General features: G+C 37.0%; 1 protein-coding gene across 3 annotated transcripts; it reads right to left on the bottom strand.

Annotated features, from left to right (window-relative positions):
• Window positions 1-8,013: 8,013 nt before the first annotated feature.
• On the bottom strand, window positions 8,014-13,313 carry LOC133294431 (carboxylesterase 1-like). 3 transcript variants are annotated; one of them, XR_009749209.1, is made up of 3 exons: window positions 12,092-13,313; window positions 8,756-8,823; window positions 8,014-8,311 (listed from the first exon to the last, which is right to left on the bottom strand). XR_009749209.1 is itself a non-coding variant. In XM_061493085.1 (2 exons), exon 1 carries the CDS (start codon window positions 13,123-13,125, stop codon window positions 12,118-12,120), a length of 1,008 nt encoding a protein of 335 aa, XP_061349069.1. In that variant the 5' UTR covers window positions 13,126-13,313; the 3' UTR covers window positions 8,014-8,311; window positions 12,092-12,117. The 3 variants fall into 3 exon arrangements, 2 of the variants coding, with proteins under 2 accessions (XP_061349069.1, XP_061349068.1); XM_061493085.1 differs by lacking the exon at window positions 8,756-8,823; XM_061493084.1 differs by lacking the exon at window positions 8,756-8,823 and having other exon boundaries at window positions 8,014-8,425; window positions 12,092-13,312.
• Between the last annotated feature and the right edge of the window lie 13,744 nt (window positions 13,314-27,057).

The raw sequence follows: 27,057 nt of genomic DNA, 5'->3' as shown, positions 1-27,057 counted from the left end.
TGCGTTAACTAAAATCTTCTAATATGACAATAGTTTACGGGTTTATCACACTCAAGTTAGTATATTATGTTTACACAAGCACTTGATCGTATTACATGCCTTGCGTTTTTTTTTTTTTTTTGGTAATCATGCCTTGCTTTTTCTAAATACAACTAAATTTGTTGAAGTATATATGTTAAGAAAGTAAAAATTTAAAATTAGAAAAGCAAAAAATATATAGCTAGATTAATTAAAAGCGAGTTTGAAATTTACAAATGAAAAATAATATTGTATCTTTAGGAAATGACTAAATAAAAAATTAATTCTTTTTTAAATAAATGTAATCAAATTTAATAGAAATCCCAGGATTTTATTCATTAAATAAAACAAAATTTAATATGAGTATTAATATTCATGAAAAAAGTACCACATCAATATTGATTTGGTTTGGCGAGAATTTTGACCAAATTTTAGTGATCCAAGTGTTGGAACTTGGAATAGAAGATTCAAATATTATTACTCTTGTAATTAGTTGTTACGATATGTATCAGATAGCTTAGGTAGTTTGTTTACTGCTGCGATTAGTATCAGATAGCTTAGGTAGTTTGTTTTCCTATTGTTTCTCTTTTAGTTGCTAACCGTCAGGAATTAATTCTGATGTTATGTAACACCTATTGTAACTTCTATTTTAAGACGCATTGTACACAGTTCAGAGCAATGAAATCAATATCAGTTGATACCATTTTAACATGGTATCAGAACGATCCTTTGTTGAAAACTTCCGCAACGTGTAAACTCTGAAGTGGTGTGCCCAGTTAAAATGGCGAATGGGTTGAAGCCTTCGGATCCTGGATCACCATTTTATCTGGCAGGATCAGATAGTCCATGGATTCTTTTGACGACAGTGACGCTGCGAGGAGAAGCCAACTATGAAAATTGGGCAAAGCTGATGAAAAATGCACTCAAAGCGAAAAACAAATTGGAGTTTGTAGATGGTTCCGTGAAGAAACCAGAAAAGGCGAAAGCTGAAGAGTGGCGCGCCTGGGAGATGTGCAATTCAATGATTAATGGTTGGATACATAATACCATTGATCCGAAGCTGCAACCATTTATCAAATGCTTTTATGAGGTGAAAGATCTATGAGATGACTTGATGGAAAGGTATGATGTGGAGAATTTTTCACGTCAGTATCAACTCAAGGCGGATTTGGCTAACATTAGGCAGCAAGGAAGCAGTGTTGGGGAGTATTATATGCAGTTGAGAGCTGTATGGGACAAACTTAAGAGCAGCAAACCGTACAAGTCATGTGCGTGTGGCAAGAACTGTATTTATGCGAAGGAGATCAAGGAAGAAAGAGAGCATGATCGTGTATACAAGTTTCTTATGGGACTTGATGAATCGGCCTATGGGAACTTGCGTTCACAAATCTTTTCAAAGAAGCTATGTGATAAACCTTTGGTTAACCATGTTTTTAGGCTAAATTATACAAGAGTTATGTAGTAGAATGCATGGAATTCAAGGTTTTACAACATATAAGTCATAAGATAGGAAATTGAGCTGACGTTTTGACGTTATTTGCATTTTGAAGGTAAAACCACACCTATTGGTGCTAAAAAGTGCTAAAGAAATCATGACGAAGAAGTAGCGGCTCAATATGGACCAAGGGAAGCCAAAAATCTTACAATATAAGGGCCAGAAGAGCACGCTCAAGTGCACTAGAGGACGATCGAGCGCGTGCAAGTAGGGAAAACAACCAAATTGAGCAATCCAGGACGCTCAAGCGCAAGGATGCACGCTCAAGCGCCCAAGAAGAAAAGAAGATTCAACTATTAGTCAAGACTATTCGGACTACATTTGTTCGCTCTCATTTACAACTTGCAGACATCTTCACCAAAGCACTTGGCCGAGCCTCTTTTCTTACATTTCTTCCTAAGTTGGGCATTTCATGTCTTCATGCTCCAACTTAAGGGGGAGTATTGGAATAGAAGATTCAAATATTGTTACTGTTGTTATTAGTTGTTACGATATGTATCAGATAACTTAGGTAGTTTGTTTACTGTTGTGATTAGTATCAGATAGCTTAGGTAGTTTGTTTTCCTATTGTTTCTCTTTTAGTTGCAAACCTTTATGAATTAGTTCTGTTGTTATGTAACAGCCATTGTAACTTCTATTTTAAGACGCATTATACACAGTTCAGAGCAATGAAATCAATATCAGTTGATACCATTTTAACACCAAGAAAGAGTTGAATCAAGAAATTCGGATATTCTTAAAGCCGTTATTAAAATTCTGATATAATATGTTATTTTACTATTGTTTGGGGTTCACATATGTATTTTTTTAATGAAACAGTACCTACTATTTTTAAAAAATTATAACTAAATAAAAAGGACAACATAAAGAACAACCAATAAGTTCTATACTGCGATGAGGTTTATGTAATAACTTTACGTTAAATTTGTTGTATTAGTCATCCAAGGTTGTGTGCTTAGTTTTTCTCTTTTGGTTTTTGTTGTTTATTTGCCCCTCAGATATCCCAAAAAAAAAAATTGTCCTTTTTATAATGGAAAATATTACTCTCCTTTCACATAAGATATTTTCTCTTATGTTCTCTCACTTCGATTTTCGTACCCCACTTTTTCTTTTTTTTCCTTTTTTCTTGTAATGGTGGGACCCACCTATTTTCTCTACAATATAAGAAAACTATCTTTGTTAAATGAGACAAATAAAACCCTTTTATAATTCATGTGCACTGGCCACACTTTTATTTAAGTTGGATATGTGAGCCATACCCATAATGTTGAGCGTTGGCAACATTAAGCTATATACAAAGTTATTTTGTTTGGTGAACTAACCTATAGGATTTTGTTTTAGTTGGGATTTGATTCTTTTATAGTCAAAGTGGTTAAGTGAAAAGTAGAGGAAAAAAAACGTGTGAAGTTATAATTCTTGATTGGAAAATTAAGAGAATAAATTTTAATAATTAATATTATTATTCGTTATCAATGTACATGTATTATATCAGTCTTGGTCATTGATTTTTCAATTATTAATGGTTATAGCTGCACATTTTTCTTTCTAAATTCTATATCTTATTTTAGAAGAACAAACTTTATCTTGAGAAAGTTATCTTTTATTAAAAAGTTCGTTTTTTCTACAGTCAATGTAGATAATTTATCTATAGTGAGCCCAAAACGACTTCGTTTTGAGGCGAAAATCATGGTATTTTTGTATTTATAATTTATTTCAGAGTTATAATAATCTTTTTCATTATAATTTTTTAATCCAAAGCCACGTGTTTTGGGAGCGAATGTAGATAATTTATCTACATTCACTTTAGAAACATTAAAGCCTTTATTGAATAATGAAAAGTGAATATAATAACAATAGCAGCTAGTTACTTATAGAGCTACTTTATGAAGCGAGAAAGAGAGAAAAGTTTTTAGAAATCAACACACACAAATTGAAAAACAAAAAGAGAAAGGAAAATTGACACAATGGTTTACTTTGTTTCACTCAATGTAGGCTACGTTCAATTTGTCTATAATACATTCACCTTATCGCCACTCGTTACAAGTCACTCGGTTTACAGGGAAATATAAATATGATTTAGAAAACCCTAACAACAGCTATTCATAGGCCAAACCTAAACTACTAAGAAAAATAAAATTGCAGTAAGTCAGAGGCCAACAATGAGACCCCATTTGCCTTTCAGCTGATACATGTAACACCCGTATATACCCGGTAATATTATCATATCATCGTATTAAGCTGCGCTTAATTAAAAATGCGGAATGTCTTTATCTTTTCATTTATGACGTCATTATCATTACCAACTTGCTTAATTAATCGTTTAAATAAAATCATGCCTGTATGTAAATTGCAAAAGACAACTAACTGAAATACCTCATTAATTAAAATAACATATATAAGTCTCTAGTCACGGAACTACAACACGTAGGCTGGACAACCTACTAAGTTATACAACTCAACTTTAAGAACTAACAAAAAGTGGCATGGACAAACCCCATGCTCTCCCAAATAAGGCATCAAGCCCAACATGAGTCTCAACTGTTGGGTTTGCTCTTTTACTAAAGCCCAAATGGGTTATTAGTATGAGAAGAGCCCAAGGAACCTAGAGCCCAATGAGCTAGGGTTTCTTGGAACCCATATAAATAGTACCTCTTAAGTCATCAGCCTCCAAGGTCTCTTTTGTGAGAAAGAGGCAAGCTCAGAATCTAATCAGTGCCCACACACTTCCCCTTCCTCCTCGAGAGATAGTTTGGAAGATCTGCCACAGTCCAGCTTCAAGGAGGTTGTTCGTGTTGCAGCGCTGAGGTGAGCTGTTCGTGAAGAGGAATCCTACAAGGGAAGATTCTACACGAGACCTGCGCTCCGAAATTGTGAAACAAGGATGATTCGGTAAGCATACCAATGTACTAGGTCCTAAACCGCTTCCGCATAAATCTAAGATTTCCTACAATTGGTATCAGAACCTTGGCTGTACATTGGTATGTGAATCTAGTTTCACTATTCATGTAATTAGTTTTGCTTCTTGAAATGTGGCACCTAGGGTTCTAGGATTATGGTATGAATCTAGCATGTGTATTTTATAATTCGTTTTCATAAAAGTTTAAATTTTAATCGATAAAAATGCTTTAATCCATGGTTAGGGTCTCTCGTGTATTTCTCGATTTGTAACAAGGAGGCTAATATCATATGATTAGGTTTCCTCCTTGTTGTTTTTATTTATTTTCGGAATTTCTGTGTATTTTTCCAATATTTTGTAAAAGTTCAAGATCGAGAAACCGCGAGTAAGATGCGCAGTCAGTACTGTCGGAGACCTTTCGAGGACTTTCCGATCTCGGAATAGGGCGATCTATATATGGTTGGAAAGAGGACGGAAAGACGAACGCAACGGTGGGTGGATCACCGCCATCGGAGACTCCACGCACCACCACGCGCCTCCACAAGAGTCTGAGAGTGGCCGCCACTCTCCGGCAAATAATGGGAGAGTGAGGGAGCGTCCGGCCACTTTTTTGGGTGGTTCCGGCGGCGGTGCACTCGTCTCTACGTGGCGGTCCTTCCCCTGGAGTTTCAGCCTGATTTGACTTCGGGTGACGGCGCGGTAGACCTGACGGCTAGGGTTCCTCTTTCGCGTCCTAGGGTTTCTCGCCAAAGGATTGGGTCTTTGGGCTTTTGGGCCCATGAAACCCTAAAGGGGCTTGAGACAGATACTATGGGCTAGGCGAAAGTCGAATTCCAAAGTTGTATTATTTAATTTAATTTAATTTAATTTTCTTTAAAATAGGAAGGCCATGGATTAAAGTAATTATTATTTATTATTTAATGCTTTTATTGATTGGTATAAATTATATGATTGATAACATGCTTTATTGCGATAACATGCCATATAGAATAGGTGGTGCCATATTGTTGCATAACTTGTATGATTGCATGAGCATAATAGCTATTATGTCTTCAGCGACTAGTATGATAGTTATTATGGGATTATTTTGATTTTAAATCATCCTAAGAAATTAATTAATAATTATTATGATTTTTATTAAAAATCTAGATTAATAATTGAATTAATTAATTTTGGATAATTAACATCAAGACAAATAATCGTTATGGAAATTATTTTGATTTCAAATTATCCTCATAAATGATAATTATTATGATTGTTGCAATCTAGATTAATAATTAAGTCAGCTATTTGGATGATTTAAATCTAGAAAAATAATTAGAGAAAATTTCCTAAGAGAATTCTTTTATTTTGCGAGTAATTTGTGGGTTTTCTGAAATGGTCATGGAATAACACACGCTGCATACAACATTCATGTATCATGATTGTTTGGAGCACACGCTGATGTAAAGTGACCGGATTTCAGGACCTTAATATTTTCAAAATTATGTTAAGCTTAGTGCACGTTTATCGGCGCTCTTACTTATATAGTTTTTGAAATCAAACAAAGGATACTCTCAATTAAATAATTCTTGGAAATTAGAAAATGTTGCTTATGTTGAATGGAAGGAGATTTAAATTAAGAGATTAATTTAACCTTCAAGCGCATTATAGGACCATTAATAAAATAATCATGTGAAGTCCCATCGAATAAGCATGATTGGATTTTATTAGATTGGACATAAATATCTATGGGAGGAGATTTAAATTAAGAAATTAATTTAACCTCCAGACGCATTGTGGGCCTATCAATAAAATAAGCATGTGAGGCCCCAACGGATAAGCATGATTGGATTTTATTGGGCCTTAATAATTTCAAAATTTTAATAAAGTATTGTACGGCTCATCGTCGATAATACTAAGTTATTAAAGATAATTTTGAAATTAAACAATGAATTCGACTGAGCTTATGAAAATTCTCAAACAAAAATGTTGAATGGGTGAAGGTTTTAAAAATTAATTAATTTTAAAACCTGCGGGCTCCATTTGTGGGTTTATTAGTGAAATGGTTATCGCTGAAGCCCCATCGGATAAGGATAATCAGATTTCACTAGATTAAATCTTAATAATTTCAAAATTTTAGTAAAGTATTGTACGGCCCATCGTCAGCAATGCTTAGACACTAAGGTTGTGTGCTTAGTTTTTCTCTTTTGGTTTTTGTTGTTTATTTGCCCCTCAGATATCCCAAAAAAAAAATTGTCCTTTTTATAATGGAAAATATTACTCTCCTTTCACATAAGATATTTTCTCTTATGTTCTCTCACTTCGATTTTCATACCCCACTTTTTTCTTTTTTTTCCTTTTTTCTTGTAATGGTGGGACCCACCTATTTTCTCTACAACATAAGAAAACTATCTTTGTTAAATGAGACAAATAGAACCCTTTTATAATTCATGTGCACTGGCCACACTTTTATTTAAGTTGGATATGTGAGCCATACCCATAATGTTGAGCGTTGGCAACATTAAGCTATATACAAAGTTATTTTGTTTGGTGAACTAACCTATAGGATTTTGTTTTAGTTGGGATTTGATTCTTTTATAGTCAAAGTGGTTAAGTGAAAAGTAGAGGAAAAAACGTGTGAAGTTATAATTCTTGATTGGAAAATTAAGAGAATAAATTTTAATAATTAATATTATTATTCGTTATCAATGTACATGTATTATATCAGTCTTGGTCATTGATTTTTCAATTATTAATGGTTATAGCTGCACATTTTTCTTTCTAAATTCTATATCTTATTTTAGAAGAACAAACTTTATCCTGAGAAAGTTATCTTTTATTAAAGAGTTCATTTTTTCTACAGTCAATGTAGATAATTTATCTATAGTGAGCCCAAAACAACTTCGTTTTGAGGCGAAAATCATGGTATTTTTGTATTTATAATTTATTTCAGAGTTATAATAGTCTTTTTCATTATAATTTTTTAATTTTTTAATCCAAAGCGACGTGTTTTGGGAGCGAATGTAGATAACTTATCTACATTCACTTTAGAAACATTAAAGCCTTTATTGAATAATGAAAAGTGAATATAATAACAATAGCAGCTAGTTACTTATAGAGCTACTTTATGAAGCGAGAAAGAGAGAAAAGTTTTTAGAAATCAACACACACAAATTGAAAAACAAAAAGAGAAAGGAAAATTGACACAATGGTTTACTTTGTTTCACTCAATGTAGGCTACGTTCAATTTGTCTATAATACATTCACCTTATCGCCACTCGTTACAAGTCACTCGGTTTACAGGGAAATATAAATATGATTTAGAAAACCCTAACAGCAGCTATTCATAGGCCAAACCTAAACTACTAAGAAAAATAAAATTGCAGTAAGTCAGAGGCCCACAATGAGACCCCATTTGCCTTTCTGCTGATACATGTAACACCCCGTATATACCCGGTAATATTATCATATCATCGTATTAAGCTGCGCTTAATTAAAAATGCGGAATGTCTTTATCTTTTCATTTATGACGTCATTATCATTACCAACTTGCTTAATTAATCGTTTAAATAAAATCATGCCTGTATGTAAATTGCAAAAGACAACTAACTGAAATACCTCATTAATTAAAATAACATATATAAGTCTCTAGTCACGGAACTACAACACGTAGGCTGGACAACCTACTAAGTTATACAACTCAACTTTAAGAACTAACAAAAAGTGGCATGGACAAACCCCATGCTCTCCCAAATAAGGCATCAAGCCCAACATGAGTCTCAACATCAACAACATAATAATAAGGCGGAAAACATAAACAACATCCAATCCAGACATGACAGCATAAATATAACAGCAATATCATCAGCTAAGCTCTGGCCTCCTACAGCTAGAGGCATCAGCCCCCATATTACCTGAACCTGAAATAAGCGCCCCCAAACGTGGGGTGAGATCTCTAAACAAGAAATCTCAGTAAGACAAGGGGTCCTCAAGGATCTTCCTCTCCAAGCTCACTTACATGTGCAATATAAGTTCTAAAAGCAATAATTCAATATCAGTTCCAAAATCAGTGCAATGCAACATATATTCATGTCATGTGTGTTATAACTATTCTACTGACCAGAGAAATGCAGGAATACGTCTATTACCCACATAAATACCAACCCATGTTGTACCCGCCCACAGGAATACCCCATGGCTTTCTGTTTAGGCGGAACACCACATACATATCATATAACATTTGCACTTAACAGTTCAATAGCATTTCAGCAAAATAATACATGAAAACACATCATGCATATAACTATCCCCCCATAGAGTATGGTGGAACAGATAATGGCTAAACCGAGGACACGAAAGCTTACCTTGCAAGCTAGTTATCCAAGCCAAGAGTCCACAATACCTCAGAGTCCACAAACAGCAAGATCACAATCTGATTTAGGACCAACAAGCATATCAATAAACATAGCTCATACGCATAAACAAAAAGACTACGTTTTTCCTTTTACGTTTTACGTCTTAAGGCTTCCCACAAAGCCACAAGCCCTAAATCCCTTGATTCTGACTTAAATTCATTATTACAAAAGTACCTCATCATCATACTAGGGTCCACAAACCCATACAAGCCTTCTGTATGAATAGTGCAGCCACTGTTCTTCGAAAACCCAGAATATTCGGATATATGTCGGGGGCATATCCGGATATCTCTCTGCCAATATCTGGATATCAATATCCGGATATCCAGATCCCCATATCTGAATATCTATATCCGAATATTTCGCGACATAAAGCAGTTTCTGCATTTCGCGAAGATATCCATCAAAGGCCCAACTTTTACCAATTAAGAACGTTCAAGCATGCATTTTTAACCTCTTTTAAGTTCATAAACAGATTACATACTTGTTTAACTTATTAAATATGCCAAGACATCTCTTTTAACCAAAAGAACTCATGATCAAAGGCGGTAACACTTACCCAAGGCTCAAAACAGAGAAGGAAGTGCTCTTGGAGCTCACCAAACAGCTCCAAATACCCAGACTAAGATGGTGCACGAAAATGCACTACAAGGTGGGTCCTTTCTTCACACAGATGACCACTTAGAGCTCCACAACCAAGACAAAGCTCCAACAACCCAAGCAAGGAACTCAGCCCCAAAACTCTTCCTCAAACAGTACCCTCAACTCAGCAAAACTGAACCTCACCCTCACAAGACACCCACTCAAGTGTTTACAAGGTGAAAGGGAAGGAAAAACAAGTAAAAGGTGACAACTTGGTCTTCAATTGTGAAGAAAAGGCAAGGAACAATGGAGGCTGACCAGCACACACCAAAACCCACGTACAAATGGCTGAGGATCAGCCTAGGGTTGTGTGTAAGTGGCTATTTATAGCCGGTTTAAAGTTAATCACACAGTATTAGCACTAATAGCTACGCTTAGTATTTTAATCCCAAACTCAGGATTCTTAACCTACTTAATTTTACAAGAATTATCATATTTTTATTTTATTTTATTTTTCGGAGCACCTTTCCGGTACGCGCTTTTCCCATAGCCAGTATCAGTTCTGGCACCAGTTCTCATTATTTTAACTTGAAACTCGTTTTACAAGTCCTATATATTATTCTAGTAATATTCATGCACGTATTATAATTTTCCAGGATACTTTATCGGTACGCATTCATACCGACTAGCAGAACCAGTATCTTCGTTTTTCGTCCGAAAAGCGACTTTTTGCATTATTACTCACTTACCATAATTATTTAAGCCTCATAATAATTATTAGGGTCAGTTATGAAATTATTTCCTAATTCTCATATTTAATTAATTAATTTTCTTAATTAACGATGCAGGTTCTTACATTCACCCTACATTTTTAAGGATTTTGTCCACAAAATCAGAAACATACCTGTCTCGGAAGTCGGGATACTGCCGGAGAAGCTCGTCCTCTCGCTCCCAGGTACACTCTTCAGGAGTCCTTCCTGTCTATTGTACTTTGACCATCGGAATGATCTTGCTCCTCAGCTGCTTCTCGCCACGATCGAGAATTCGGAGTGGTTCGACGGGAGTTCTCAAGTTCTCCCCAACCTCCACATCATCCGATCGCACCACGTGCGAAGGATCCGCTACGTATTTCCAAAGCTGAGACACGTGAAACACGTCGTGGATGTTGGCTAGGTTCGGAGGCAAGGCAAGCCGGTAGGCAACAGGTCCTACTCTACCAAGAATCTGGTATGGCCCAATAAACCGCAGGCTCAGCTTCCTCACTGCGAGTGCCCGTCCAACACCGGTGACAGGTGAAACTCTCACAAACACGTGCTCACCCTCACTGAACTCCAGTGGACGATTCTTAACATCATAGTAACTCTTCTGGCGATTCTGCGCTTGCCTCAGCTTCTCTCTGATCATCTGAATCTGCTGGGTGGTAAATTGGACAAAGTCCAAGCCAAACAACTCTTTATCTCCAACCTCAGACCAACAGGTAGAAGTTCTACACCTCCTACCAAACAGCGCCTCGTAGGGTTCCATGCCCAGGCTAGCAAGGAAAAACACAATTTCACAAAACTCAATCGATGCCAGGTACATATCCCATGCTGAGCCATGCCCCAAAGTGAAAACTCTCAGCATGTCCTCCAAGATCTGGATGGTCCGCTCAGTCTGTCCAATATTCTGAGGGTGATGGGTTGTACACAGTCTCAACTGAGTTCCAAAAGCTCTCCGCAGTGCCTCCCAGAACCGAGATGTGAACTCCGGGTCCCTATCGCAGAAGATACTCTTGGGCACCCCATAAAGCCTCACGATCTCGCGATCACACAGTTAGGCCAACTGCTTTGAAGAAAAGCTCACCTTTACTAGAAAAAAGTGGGCAGACTTTGACAATCTGTCGACGATGACCCAAAAGAGTCACAACCAACCTGAGTCTTAGACAAACCCACAACGAAGTCCATGGAAATGCTCTTCCATTTCCATTTCGGAATCTCAAGAGGTTGAAGCTTACCAGTGGTGTTTTACCTTCACTTTCTGGCAAATCAAACACTTGGACACATACACAACTATGTCCTTCTTCATTCCTGGCCACCAGAAATTTCTCTTCAAGTCTTGATACATCTTTGTCGCACCAGGGTGGACAGTGAACTGGCCCTTATGAGCCTCTGCCATAACCTCTTCGGTCAAAGGACCTCGAGGAACCAACAATCCGCTTCAGAAACAACAGAAGTCTATCCTAATGGTTAATGGTGATTGTGGGTTGGGCCACAACATTCAATAAAAGAGACAAACTCGTCTGCTAACTCTGGGCTAGGGAATAGTGTGTCGCAATTAGGTCCAAGTCCAACAACATGGCATCCACCAGCTCTAGTCTTAAGAACCTCACCATTTATAGGGCTAAATACGCACCAGTGCGTATCTTAGGTAACTTAATTTTTTCATACCTAAACACTTGTCACTTTTTTTTTTATTCTAGGGCTACCTAATTCGAGCGTCGAAATTTGTTTTAAGCAAGTGTATTAAGTACGTATTTTTAGCCTATTACAAATAAAATACTAAAATAATTGGTCATAATACATGTTCAAATGTGTTATAACACTATCCATTTTTAACAAAACAAAATAACTCTCAATTATTCGATAATTTATACATCCACAATAGACCATAAAAAGAAAAAGAAAAAGTAACAAAAGTAAGTGCAGAAAAGTGCCACGCGCTTACTAGCTTTCGGTACGGTATCCATCATCCTAAGCTCCAAACGAGGAAATGAAACCTTTCACTATCTCAATGAGTTGCTTTGCTTTAGAGGAATCAGAAAACTCTACTCCATGGCAACCTTCTTCCTCAAAATCACTAACCACTTGCACACCCTTTTCCTCCATCAACTTCACAAGCTCCTTCTCACGGTCAACAAGTGGGTCCCCACCATTACCACTCACCAATACCCTCCAACCAAGCACCTCGATCTTATCTAGTTTCTCAAGACAATTCTCAGCCCTTAGATTGCAATACTCATGCTCACGGTCAACCCCAATTGGTAATGCTAACTCCCACAACAAATCAGAAACACACAACGGAAGAACTGGGTCATTCTCATGCCTCAACTCAGACCCGCTTCTCTTGGTCCCACCGAAGAATGGTTGGCGCAATATCAGCCCTTGGATCTTTAATGGTTCAAGATGATCAACCTCTTGTGCTGCACGTAGACCTGCATAGTAGGCAATAGTAGCCCCAGCACTACTCCCCATCAAATAACAATTAGAATAGTCAACATAATGTGTCAACCACTCATCTTGGCTACTTGTAATCCAAACCAACGTTTCCATCGCATCATCATACGCCGCCGGCAACCGATGCTCCGGCGCAAGGCGATATTCCACCGAGGCAACGACGGCTTCTATGCTCTCTGCCATGTTCACACAAAAATCATGGGACATGGTGGAAGCTGCACTCGTTATGATGAAGCCACTTCCATGGAAGTAAACAATGAGAGGTAGCTTGTGGTTTTGGTTGGAAGTAGAATAACCATGAACCGGTATTGCTTTTCGGGGTAGGAATAATCGAAGCCAGGTGTTGTTTGATTGGTTGATGGTAACATCCTTAGTGAGAACAGAGATAGGAAGAGTGGTGTCTGATGAGGGTAAGGTAGATGGAAAATCAATCGAGCGAGTGAGTGTATCGTTGGGGTTATGAACGATTTTGAGGTGCTGGTAAGGATCTATGGTTTGAGATGGTGGTGAAGTTTTATTGGCCATGGTGGAGTACGAGGGACTTTTTCTGAGTTTAGTTTGCAGTGAAGATGGAAGTGTTCACTGCTGCAATAATGTTTATGTATTAACTTTAATATTGTCCTTTTCGTTCGTTATGTGTATGGGCTTGGGCCGGCCAGAGTTTTATTTAAGTTGTGTGGGTGATACGCATAGTGTTCTACAGTACAAACTGTTCAAATTTTTTTGTTTGGTGAATTTACGTATAGGATTTTGCTTAGTTGGGATTTGTTGGATTTGATTTGTTTAAGGGGGTGTTTGTTTCAGGTTTTTGAAGAGGATTACCGGTAATCCTTCTTTGGTAAATGTAATTACCACGTTTGGTAGAAAGAATAAATTACGATTCCCGGATATCCAAGGATTACCGGTAATTTGATTATAAAGAAAAGTCACTATTCAGATTACCAAAAATAATATGGTAATTCGGAATACTAATCAGAATACCAAGTAAAGGGAAAGCACAATAATAAATTTTAAGACAAAAATACCCCAATACACATAAAAATCTAGACCCAATCTATCAATTACAAAAGTAAAAATAGTTTGGGGTTATTTTTGTAAAATAACCTCATATTCCAAGTCATATTTCGTTCTAAACCAAATATGAAATCAGTAATTTTTACCCAATATTCCCGGTAATATTTTGGCGAACCAAACATCTCTTTCGTAAGATTCCAGGTAAACTCAATTTCTACTGAATTCCCATTAATCATGATTCCCGGTCACCAAAAAATTTCTCTTGTACCAAACACACCCTAAAGGTGAAAGTGGGGACTACGATTTAGAGAAAAACCGTGTGAAGTTATGACTCTTGATTGGAAAATTAAGGAAATAAATTTTATTAGTTTTATTATTTGTTATCAATGTACATGTATTTTATCAGAATCTGGGTCATTGGTTTCTCAATCAATGGTTATAACTGCACGTACACTTATCTCTCTAAAATGTATCTCTCATTTTAGAAGAGTCAAACTTTATATTATGTTGGCCATATTTGTATTACATGTAGAGGGATTGTTAAATTTTTGCAGTAATTGTCAAGAGACTTTTGTATAAATTTAATGTATCAAACTTTAAAGCACTAAATCAATAAAAATATTAACACGTCATTAATGTATTAGGGAATATAATATTTATTTAATAAAATATTAGTAATGTGTCAATATTTTTGTTTTCATTAAAGTCATTAAATCACAAGATTTCATCCACACACATCAATGCATCCGAACTACACCTAAAAAAGAGAAAAGAACTACTTTATTCCTCATAAGGGTAATGACGTGAATTAATTGATCTTAAATTATTATAATCAATTATAAAGACTTCATAAGTTGCGTTAACTAAAATCTTCTAATATGACAATAGTTTACGGGTTTATCACACTCAAGTTAGTATATTATGTTTACACAAGCACTTGATCGTATTACATGCCTTGCGTTTTTTTTTTTTTTGGTAATCATGCCTTGCTTTTTCTAAATACAACTAAATTTGTTGAAGTATATATGTTAAGAAAGTAAAAATTTAAAATTAGAAAAGCAAAAAATATATAGCTAGATTAATTAAAAGCGAGTTTGAAATTTACAAATGAAAAATAATATTGTATCTTTAGGAAATGACTAAATAAAAAATTAATTCTTTTTTAAATAAATGTAATCAAATTTAATAGAAATCCCAGGATTTTATTCATTAAATAAAACAAAATTTAATATGAGTATTAATATTCATGAAAAAAGTACCACATCAATATTGATTTGGTTTGGCGAGAATTTTGACCAAATTTTAGTGATCCAAGTGTTGGAACTTGGAATAGAAGATTCAAATATTATTACTCTTGTAATTAGTTGTTACGATATGTATCAGATAGCTTAGGTAGTTTGTTTACTGTTGCGATTAGTATCAGATAGCTTAGGTAGTTTGTTTTCCTATTGTTTCTCTTTTAGTTGCTAACCGTTAGGAATTAATTCTGATGTTATGTAACACCTATTGTAACTTCTATTTTAAGACGCATTGTACACAGTTCAGAGCAATGAAATCAATATCAGTTGATACCATTTTAACATGGTATCAGAACGATCCTTTGTTGAAAACTTCCGCAACGTGTAAACTCTGAAGTGGTGTGCCCAGTTAAAATGGCGAATGGGTTGAAGCCTTCGGATCCTGGATCACCATTTTATCTGGCAGGATCAGATAGTCCATGGATTCTTTTGACGACAGTGACGCTGCGAGGAGAAGCCAACTATGAAAATTGGGCAAAGCTGATGAAAAATGCACTCAAAGCGAAAAACAAATTGGAGTTTGTAGATGGTTCCGTGAAGAAACCAGAAAAGGCGAAAGCTGAAGAGTGGCGCGCCTGGGAGATGTGCAATTCAATGATTAATGGTTGGATACATAATACCATTGATCCGAAGCTGCAACCATTTATCAAATGCTTTTATGAGGTGAAAGATCTATGGGATGACTTGATGGAAAGGTATGATGTGGAGAATTTTTCACGTCAGTATCAACTCAAGGCGGATTTGGCTAACATTAGGCAGCAAGGAAGCAGTGTTGGGGAGTATTATATGCAGTTGAGAGCTATATGGGACAAACTTAAGAGCAGCAAACCGTACAAGTCATGTGCGTGTGGCAAGAACTGTATTTATGCGAAGGAGATCGAGGAAGAAAGAGAGCATGATCGTGTATACAAGTTTCTTATGGGACTTGATGAATCGGCCTATGGGAACTTGCGTTCACAAATCTTTTCAAAGAAGCTATGTGATAAACCTTTGGTTAACCATGTTTTTAGGCTAAATTATACAAGAGTTATGTAGTAGAATACATGGAATTCAAGGTTACAACATATAAGTCATAAGATAGGAAATTGAGCTGACGTTTTGACCTTATTTGCATTTTGAAGGTAAAACCACACCTATTGGTGCTAAAAAGTGCTAAAGAAATCATGACGAAGAAGTAGCGGCTCAATATGGACCAAGGGAAGCCAAAAATCTTACAATTTAAGGGCCAGAAGAACACGCTCAAGCGCACCAGAGGACGATCGAGCAAGTGCAAGCAGGGAAAACAGCCAAATTGAGCAATCCAGGACGCTCAAGCGCAAGAATGCACAGTCAAGCGCCCAAGAAGACAAGAATTTGTCCACGAGGAGCACGCTCGAGCGCCTAGTAGCACGCTCGAGCGCCCAGTAGCACGCTCGAGCGCGTGAGGGCAGGCAGAACAGCAAATTGCAGGCACTGAAGCACGCTCAAGCGGCCAACAGCGTGCTTGAGCGCCCAAGCACGTTCGAGACAGCAAAGATTTACTAAGATTTGCCGATATTTTCCATTGAAGACAAGATTTTGATATCCGAAATTAAAACGAAAACATATCGAACCTGATTTAAAGAGATTCATGGAAGATTGAAGCAGGATTATAACAAGATTCAAAGTCTTAAATCTGTCACCAATCCACAATATCTTAAACGCAAAAGGAAACAATTATGAAATCAATTACAAATCTGATACGAATACGGTGGGAGATGCAACGAAGGATGTGGCTTTGAAGATTATAAATAAGGAGCTGAGGGTCAGACCAATTCACCAATTCACAAGTCCAAAGAATTACATAGAGACCTGAAGGAGGAATCATGTTGCGGAACGCTGGAACACTGAGGAACCAATTTAACATCACACCAGTGGAGGCTTGGTGTTACACCCCAAATGTAAATACATATAAGGTGCACCTTCATCATGCATTCAACGCGCGGAAGTCTAAATTTAAACTTTACGAATGCAAATATCAGAGTGCGGAATGGAAACACATAACCATACTTATTCCATATAAAATTAAAAGCGTTAAAACGTCAATACAAAATAAATAACACTAAACATTATTTAATGTAATCCCAAAAAGATTAACTAATCATAAATAAAAACATAATTTATGCCGCATCATAAGCCCAGTCATAATGTGGTTGTGGTTCCTCTAGCCATTGTGTACTTAGTGCTTCATCGAAATCATAATGTGGAAAAGCTTCTATTAATAATTTCATAGCCTCAGTCCATAGGCCTCTATCTGTTAGATCCTTTAGTTTCTCTTCCCAGGTAGGTGGAGTTTCTTCTTCTTTACGTACCAGTCTCTTACCCTTTCTTTCCCACATAACTTTCTTATTACTTTCTTTCATCTTTTCCTGAAATGGGTGGTCAAGGGGGGTGAGATTTTGGGGAAAATCTCAGTAAGGTTCACAGCTGGAGCATTCTCCAACTATGACGCTTACTCCTGCAACAGTTTATAATAACAATACAAAATGGAACATTTACATCATCATATAAAAATATCATGCCATCATCATCATCATCATATTCCTGCCGGCTTTTACGGACTTACGGAGATACCCAGAGTCCTCGTCAGGTTGCAACTGGAGTATCAGTGCACAGGCCAACATTTAATAGCATGGTTTTAAGTTTCAAAAATATCATAATCACATAATGTAAAGCACTATAAACATATTGCAGTCAGACCATAACTTATCATAGTTTCATAATGGTGGCATACATAGAGAGATTACTTCAACAACTGTAAACACTTACAGTACTTGTCGTTCTTTACTTGTATACTTTCAACTTTTGATCTCTTTACTTGCCTGTTTGCTCCCTTGACTCCCTAACATCATCATATCATCTTTTAGTAACTTATATAACATTCAACATTTGTGTTTTATCCATGTATAGGTCTCGGCTTTGCAGGTTTAATTACCTAGAGGAGTTGTTTTGCTTACTTACCCACTTGTGTAGGTTTTAGGACATTATTAGGTCATCATAACACTTAATAGAATTATTAAAGATTTCATTCTAGGCATGTATAGGTTCGGCCACCATAGATAAACATCTAGGAATATAATTTTTAAAACATGCTTTCAATTATATTATTAACTTAACATGGTTAGATCCTTTCAACATTAATCAAATAAAACCTCTTTTAGCTACATACCATTCGGCCTTATTGCCCTAAAATACCTAAGGGATTACTTCTAAAACATGCTTCTAACATTATTGATAATTTATCATATTTAAATCCTAGAGCATCATTCAAAACATCATCTTATATATTCGGCCAACTAAGGTTATGATCATGCAAAATTGATTTAGAACCTAGGCTACTAAACATGCTAATCTAACATCATCATTTCATCATCTTTCATATCATTTAAACATCTCTTCATGCTTATAATTATCATACATGGTTCGGCCTTCTAGGGATCATATACTTAGGATATCACTTTCATGCTTTTACATGTCATTCCTAACCAAGAAGGTTCATAGGCTTACCTTTGATGATGATCAACGACTTAAGGAAACACTTCTTGACCTTTGACTACTTTGAATCTTCTTGAATGAACTTCCTTCCTCCTTGAACATACAAGGCCGCAAGCTTAAAGAGAGGAGAAGAGGGATTTTCTTGCTTAGAGATGAAGGGTTCTTTGGTGGAATTGTTAGGAAGAAGGGCTAAGATCCAGGCTTGTATTTGATCTTGGAACAATTAGGTATTTCTCACTAACACACTCACCATTTCGAAGCATTCATGGACTTCACAAAATGAACTAAACTCTTTGTTCTTTCCTTTGGTAGTGCCGCGGCTATAGAGGGAAAAAGGAGAGACTAAAGCTTGTTCAAATAGGCAACCTAGAAGCCTTGCCATTACTTGATTGCTGGTAGGTTTCGATCACATTAAATGAGAGTAAGGTGGTGATTTGTTGTCATAGGTTAGATTGCTTAATTTAGGGACAAGAACATGATGTCAATTTCCTTGATTAAGGAAATTTAGTGATTGCTTGATTTAAGGAATTGATGATGTGTGACTAATCGTCATTAAAAGTTGCTCCCTTGATTTAAGGGATTGATGAGGTGTGACTAATCGTCATAAAGGTTGCTTCCTTGATTTAAGAAACAGAATTATTTGATTGATTGACATATTGTCATCAATTTGCTTGATTTAGGGAAAGTGATTGACTACTAATCATCATAATCCTAACTTCCTTGTTTAAAGGAATTTGACTGGCTTGACTTAAGGAAATTCGATTTGCATTTAATGGCTTGAAAATCAAATAAAATCAAATTCATTTCCTACACCTAGGCCGCGGATTTTAAATGCTTGGAAGGAAAAGATTTCCTTTAATTTTGGACCATGATTTATTCCTTAAGATTATGGACCTTTAACCTATTAACCTGACCTAATTTGTGCCTATTTTTCCATGATTTTATGACACTTTAAATTGACTTCTTAGAGCTTGTTTTCTCTAGTAAAACCGTGGGCTTCTTGCTTGTAGGGAAAGAATTCTAATTTAATTCCTAGTCATATAGTACTTCTTTAGGTTTATTATGTCATGGCCTTACTTTGGGCTTTAACTTGATTTGGGTTTCATTTACCTTATTGGACTTTACTTTATCATATAGAGCTTTCTTTGTATCACTTGGACTTCTCCACATTAAATGGAATTAAAACTTCCTTTCTTGGGTTATACTTTGATCCATGAATTCATTGGATCCCTAATGCTTATGTCTTTGGTCCATTGGACCCATACTTCTAATTTACTTAATCATAAACTATTTCATCTGAAATGTCTCGTTTATTAATTATCATAATTCTTCATTAATCATGATACAATATTTAGGGTTGTTATATCCTCCCCCACTAATAAAATTTTCGTCCCGAAAATTACTATAACTCGGGGTACTTCTGTCTAATCTCATCTTCTCGCTCCCAAGTTGCTTCTTCGGGAGTTCTTCCTTGCCATTGCACTTTTACCATGGGTATCACCTTGCTGCGAAGCTGCTTCTCTTCTCTATCCAGAATCTTGATTGGTACCACCGGGATCTTCAAATTAGGTCGTACTTCCACTTCATCCGGTAATACAACATGTGAGGGATCGGCTACATATTTCTTCAATTGGCTAACATGAAATACATCGTGAAGATTTGCCAAATTTGGAGGTAATGCCAACTGATAAGCTACCGGCCCCACCCTTTTCAGAATCTGATAAGGACCGATATAACGCGGACTTAACTTTCTTACACCGAGTGCTCTTCCAATACCTGTAATAGGAGAGAGCTTAACAAATACATGTTCCCCTACTTCAAAGTCTAGGGGTCGGTGCTTCAAATCATAATAACTCTTTTGTCTGTCCTGAGCCTTCTGCATCCTGTCACGAATCATCTTTATCTGCTTAGTTGTTTCGTTCACCATATCTGGCCCAAACATTTCTTTATCGCCCACTTCTTCCCAGCATACAGGTGTTCGACACCTTCTTCCATACAGAGCTTCATACGGGGCCATTCCTATACTTGCATGATGACTGTTGTTGTAAGAAAATTCTGCCAAAGGCAGATACTGATCCCAACAACCTTCTCTTTCTAAAGCGCAAGCTCTTAACATGTCTTCCAGTGTCTGTATTGTTCTTTCAGTCTGTCCGTCTGTCTGCGGATGGTACGCCGTACTCAATCGTAATTGAGTTCCGAACGCCTGCTGTAATGAATACCAGAATCGGGATGTAAACTTAGGATCCCGATCACTGATTATACTTTCTGGTACTCCGTGCAGTCTTACAATCTCCTTCACATAAATTTGAGCCAGCTTCTCTGTCGTGTACGTTCCTTTCACCGGTATAAAGTGTGCTGACTTGGTCAATCTGTCGACCACTACCCAGATGGCATCGTAGCCTGCTTGAGTTCTGGGTAGACTGGTTACAAAGTCCATAGAAATACTTTGCCATTTCCATTCGGGAATATGCAAGGGCTGTAGGGTGCCCGCTGGTCGTTGATGCTCTATCTTTACTTTCTGGCACACCATACATTTGCTTACGAATCTTCCAACATCTCTCTTCATTTCTTTCCACCAGAAATTATTCTTCATGTCTGCGTACATTTTGGTGGCTCCTGGGTGAATCGAGTACTGACTCTTGTGGGCTATTTCCATCACTTCATCTCTCAAGAGTCGTGTAGGGACGACAATTTTCCCTTGAAAGGTAATTATACCTTGTTGATTTAAACTAACTCCAGGTTGATTTCTTAACCGTTTCAAACAATCTACGGCTTGTTGGGCTTCCTTGATCCTCTCTAAGAGTTCATCTTGGATTTGTACTGCGTAATATTCCTGTCCGCATTCACTGTTTACCACTGCGAGATTTAAATCTCGGAAATCTTCAATCAATTGTTGTTCGGCTATCATCATACTTGCAATTCCTCTGACTTTTCTGCTCAAGGCATCAGCAACTACATTCGCCTTGCCGGGATGATACTTTAGTTCAAAGTCATAATCTTTCAGGAATTCCATCCATCGGCGCTGTCTCATGTTCAGCTCCTTCTGATCAAATAAGTACTTGAGGCTTTTGTGGTCACTATATACTGTCGTAGTAGCACCGTATAAGTGATGACGCCATATCTTCAAAGCAAATACGATTGCTGCCAACTCAAGATCATGAGTGGGATAATTCTCTTCATGTGACTTCAACTGTCGAGATGCGTACGCGACTGGTCTGCCATTTTGCATAAGCACACATCCCAAACCCATCTTTGAGGCATCACAATAAACTTCAAATGGTTCTTCAGGGTTTGGTAATGTCAGCACTGGGGCTGTCGTCAGCATCTTCTTTAACTCCTGAAAGCAAACTTCGCATTCATCAGTCCACACAAAAGGGACTTCCTTCCTTGTCAATCGGGTGAGTGGTAACACCCGCTTCGAGAATCCTTCAATAAATCTTCTATAATACCCTGCCAATCCAAGAAAGCTTCTTATCTCTGTGACCGTCTTGGGTCGCTCCCAGTCAACTACTGCTTTGATTTTACTGGGGTCCACCGCTACTCCTTTATCTGATATCACATGCCCAAGGAATTGAATCTCGGGTAGCCAAAATTCACATTTGGATGGTTTGGCGTATAGCTGTTTCTCCCGTAATATTTGCAGCACGATTCTCAGATGCTCCTCATGCTCCTCCTTGCTCTTTGAGTATATCAATATGTCATCGATAAACACGACAACAAATTGATCCAGATAAGGTTTGAATATTTGATTTATATACCCCATGAATACTGCTGGGGCATTTGTCAGTCCGAAAGGAATGACCAGGTACTCGTAGTGCCCATATCTTGATCTGAATGCTGTCTTCGGAACGTCTTCCGGCTTGATCCGGATCTGATGATATCCTGATCGGAGATCGATCTTTGAAAATACTCTTGCACCTCTCAGCTGATCAATTAAGTCCTCAATACGAGGCAGTGGGTACTTGTTCTTCACAGTAACCTTGTTGAGCTGTCGGTAATCTGTGCATAGTCTCATTGACCCGTCCTTCTTCTTCACAAATAATATTGGCGCTCCCCATGGAGACACACTGGGTCTGATAAAATTTTTCTTTATTAAGTCTTCCAATTGCTTCTTTAATTCCACAAGTTCAAGTGGTGACATATGGGAGGGCGCAATTGAAATTGGCCCAGTTCCCGGTACTAGCTCAATTGAAAATTGTACCTCTCGTTCTGGAGGGAAATTGGTGATATCATCGGGAAAAATATCCTCAAACTCCTTAACCACTAGAATGTTGGACAGTGGTATCTCTTCTTCTCCTACAAGAGTTCCCATCATCATCATGGAGCATTCTCCTGTTTCAGGCGCTGAGTTTTCTTCCGCTTCTTCTTTGCCGATAATCAAACTGCGATTGCTGCAGTCAATCACCACTCGCTGCTTGGCGAGCCAGTCCATCCCTAGAATCACATTGATCTTCTCTAGTGGGAGGACTATGAAGTCCTGTTTGTACTTCTTTCCTTCATAGATAAATGCGACGTCTCTACATAGTAGGTACGCCTTAGCAACTTTTCCCGTCGCGGTCATGATCCGCATAGGTACTTGCAGTCTATCAGTAAATAAATCGTACGCTTTCGCCACATAATCAGCGACAAAAGAATTCGTAGCACCAGAATCAAATAGTACATCTAAATTTTCATGGCAAATATAGATCGTACCTTTGACCAGTTCAGCTGCCTGGTCTGCCGTGTGTTGATCAAGGGTGTAAACTCTGCCCATCCTTGGTGCTTCTTCTGTTGCTTGTTGGTTTCCCCATAGTGGACAGTTCTTGACATAGTGTCCTTCTTTTCCACACTTGTAGCAGTTTGGGGTTCCACTTAGACAGTTACCGTAATGGGGCTTCTTGCATTTTGGACAGTTCGGAGGTTTGTTGTTGTGGCTGTTGTTTCCCCGGTAGTTTCCGGGTCTCTTGAACTTGTTGTCATCTCGCCTGGGCTGCCAGGGCTTTCCTCCGTTGTTTCCTCGCCATGGTCCAGTCTTTCCTTTATAACCATTCCCGCTAGCTTCCACGGGTTTCTTCTGTTGGCCAATAGCTTCTACTCTTCTGCATCGATTGATTAGGGTTGCAAAGTCACATGGGTCGTTGCCGGCTACTAGCTCAGCAATTCTGGGATTCAGACCCCTTTGAAACTTCGCCATCAGAAAGTCTGGTAAAGGCATTGCTCCTCTGTACGTTGCCAATCTTAGTAACTCATTAAACTTATGCGTGTTAATTTGTCCTTGTATATCTTGCGTAGGGGTTCTTCGTGGAGGCATCTTGCTGTACATAGATACAGCAAATGGTTAGTGTTCCATCCTAATCCGAAATTTTGCTCTGATACCATAAATGTAACACCCCAAATGTAAATACATATAGGGTGCACCTTCATCATGCATTCAACGCGCGGAAGTCTAAATTTAAACTTTACGAATGCAAATATCAGAGTGCGGAATGGAAACACATAACCATACTTATTCCATATAAAATTAAAAGCGTTAAAACGTCAATACAAAATAAATAACACTAAACATTATTTAATGTAATCCCAAAAAGATTAACTAATCATAAATAAAAACATAATTTATGCCGCATCATAAGCCCAGTCATAATGTGGTTGTGGTTCCTCTAGCCATTGTGTACTTAGTGCTTCATCGAAATCATAATGTGGAAAAGCTTCTATTAATAATTTCATAGCCTCAGTCCATAGGCCTCTATCTGTTAGATCCTTTAGTTTCTCTTCCCAGGTAGGTGGAGTTTCTTCTTCTTTACGTACCAGTCTCTTACCCTTTCTTTCCCACATAACTTTCTTATTACTTTCTTTCATCTTTTCCTGAAATGGGTGGTCAAGGGGGGTGAGATTTTGGGGAAAATCTCAGTAAGGTTCACAGCTGGAGCATTCTCCAACTATGACGCTTACTCCTGCAACAGTTTATAATAACAATACAAAATGGAACATTTAACATCATCATATAAAAATATCATGCCATCATCATCATCATCATATTCCTGCCGGCTTTTACGGACTTACGGAGATACCCAGAGTCCTCGTCAGGTTGCAACTGGAGTATCAGTGCACAGGCCAACATTTAATAGCATGGTTTTAAGTTTCAAAAATATCATAATCACATAATGTAAAGCACTATAAACATATTGCAGTCAGACCATAACTTATCATAGTTTCATAATGGTGGCATACATAGAGAGATTACTTCAACAACTGTAAACACTTACAGTACTTGTCGTTCTTTACTTGTATACTTTCAACTTTTGATCTCTTTACTTGCCTGTTTGCTCCCTTGACTCCCTAACATCATCATATCATCTTTTAGTAACTTATATAACATTCAACATTTGTGTTTTATCCATGTATAGGTCTCGGCTTTGCAGGTTTAATTACCTAGAGGAGTTGTTTTGCTTACTTACCCACTTGTGTAGGTTTTAGGACATTATTAGGTCATCATAACACTTAATAGAATTATTAAAGATTTCATTCTAGGCATGTATAGGTTCGGCCACCATAGATAAACATCTAGGAATATAATTTTTAAAACATGCTTTCAATTATATTATTAACTTAACATGGTTAGATCCTTTCAACATTAATCAAATAAAACCTCTTTTAGCTACATACCATTCGGCCTTATTGCCCTAAAATACCTAAGGGATTACTTCTAAAACATGCTTCTAACATTATTGATAATTTATCATATTTAAATCCTAGAGCATCATTCAAAACATCATCTTATATATTCGGCCAACTAAGGTTATGATCATGCAAAATTGATTTAGAACCTAGGCTACTAAACATGCTAATCTAACATCATCATTTCATCATCTTTCATATCATTTAAACATCTCTTCATGCTTATAATTATCATACATGGTTCGGCCTTCTAGGGATCATATACTTAGGATATCACTTTCATGCTTTTACATGTCATTCCTAACCAAGAAGGTTCATAGGCTTTACCTTTGATGATGATCAACGACTTAAGGAAACACTTCTTGACCTTTGACTACTTTGAATCTTCTTGAATGAACTTCCTTCCTCCTTGAACATACAAGGCCGCAAGCTTAAAGAGAGGAGAAGAGGGATTTTCTTGCTTAGAGATGAAGGGTTCTTTGGTGGAATTGTTAGGAAGAAGGGCTAAGATCCAGGCTTGTATTTGATCTTGGAACAATTAGGTATTTCTCACTAACACACTCACCATTTCGAAGCATTCATGGACTTCACAAAATGAACTAAACTCTTTGTTCTTTCCTTTGGTAGTGCCGCGGCTATAGAGGGAAAAAGGAGAGACTAAAGCTTGTTCAAATAGGCAACCTAGAAGCCTTGCCATTACTTGATTGCTGGTAGGTTTCGATCACATTAAATGAGAGTAAGGTGGTGATTTGTTGTCATAGGTTAGATTTCTTAATTTAGGGACAAGAACATGATGTCAATTTCCTTGATTAAGGAAATTTAGTGATTGCTTGATTTAAGGAATTGATGATGTGTGACTAATCGTCATTAAAAGTTGCTCCCTTGATTTAAGGGATTGATGATGTGTGACTAATCGTCATAAAGGTTGCTTCCTTGATTTAAGAAACAGAATTATTTGATTGATTGACATATTGTCATCAATTTGCTTGATTTAGGGAAAGTGATTGACTACTAATCATCATAATCCTAACTTCCTTGTTTAAAGGAATTTGACTGGCTTGACTTAAGGAAATTCGATTTGCATTTAATGGCTTGAAAATCAAATTCATTTCCTACACCTAGGCCGCGGATTTTAAATGCTTGGAAGGAAAAGATTTCCTTTAATTTTGGACCATGATTTATTCCTTAAGATTATGGACCTTTAACCTATTAACCTGACCTAATTTGTGCCTATTTTTCCATGATTTTATGACACTTTAAATTGACTTCTTAGAGCTTGTTTTTCTCTAGTAAAACCGTGGGCTTCTTGCTTGTAGGGAAAGAATTCTAATTTAATTCCTAGTCATATAGTACTTCTTTAGGTTTATTATGTCATGGCCTTACTTTGGGCTTTAACTTGATTTGGGTTTCATTTACCTTATTGGACTTTACTTTATCATATAGAGCTTTCTTTGTATCACTTGGACTTCTCCACATTAAATGGAATTAAAACTTCCTTTCTTGGGTTATACTTTGATCCATGAATTCATTGGATCCCTAATGCTTATGTCTTTGGTCCATTGGACCCATACTTCTAATTTACTTAATCATAAACTATTTCATCTGAAATGTCTCGTTTATTAATTATCATAATTCTTCATTAATCATGATACAATATTTAGGGTTGTTATACTTGGGGTTCTCTTTTCTTTACTATTGCTTTTGAATTCAGTATGCTAGGCTAGTCTTTTATGTAGTTAGGGGTAGATGGAACCCAATTGAATCGTTTATGTTTATGGATTAAATTGTTCTTGAATTCTTTTTTTTTTTATAATTGAATAAATTTATCTGTCTTTAATTCTTTCTATGAGTTTGCTCCTTATAAAATGATTTTGGGGAATTGTATGACAATAGGGATGTTGTTGCATGAACCCTGAATTGATAAATTTATCATAATCCTTGTGATCTAGGGATAGACATAGGGTAATTGTGCAAT

Source organism: Gastrolobium bilobum, unplaced genomic scaffold (genome assembly GCF_033153095.1).
Source record: "Gastrolobium bilobum isolate Gb01-03AN ecotype WA unplaced genomic scaffold, APGP_CSIRO_Gbil_v1 utg11306, whole genome shotgun sequence".
Lineage (NCBI taxonomy): Eukaryota > Viridiplantae > Streptophyta > Magnoliopsida > Fabales > Fabaceae > Gastrolobium > Gastrolobium bilobum.
This window is presented reverse-complemented; position numbering and strand designations above follow the sequence as displayed.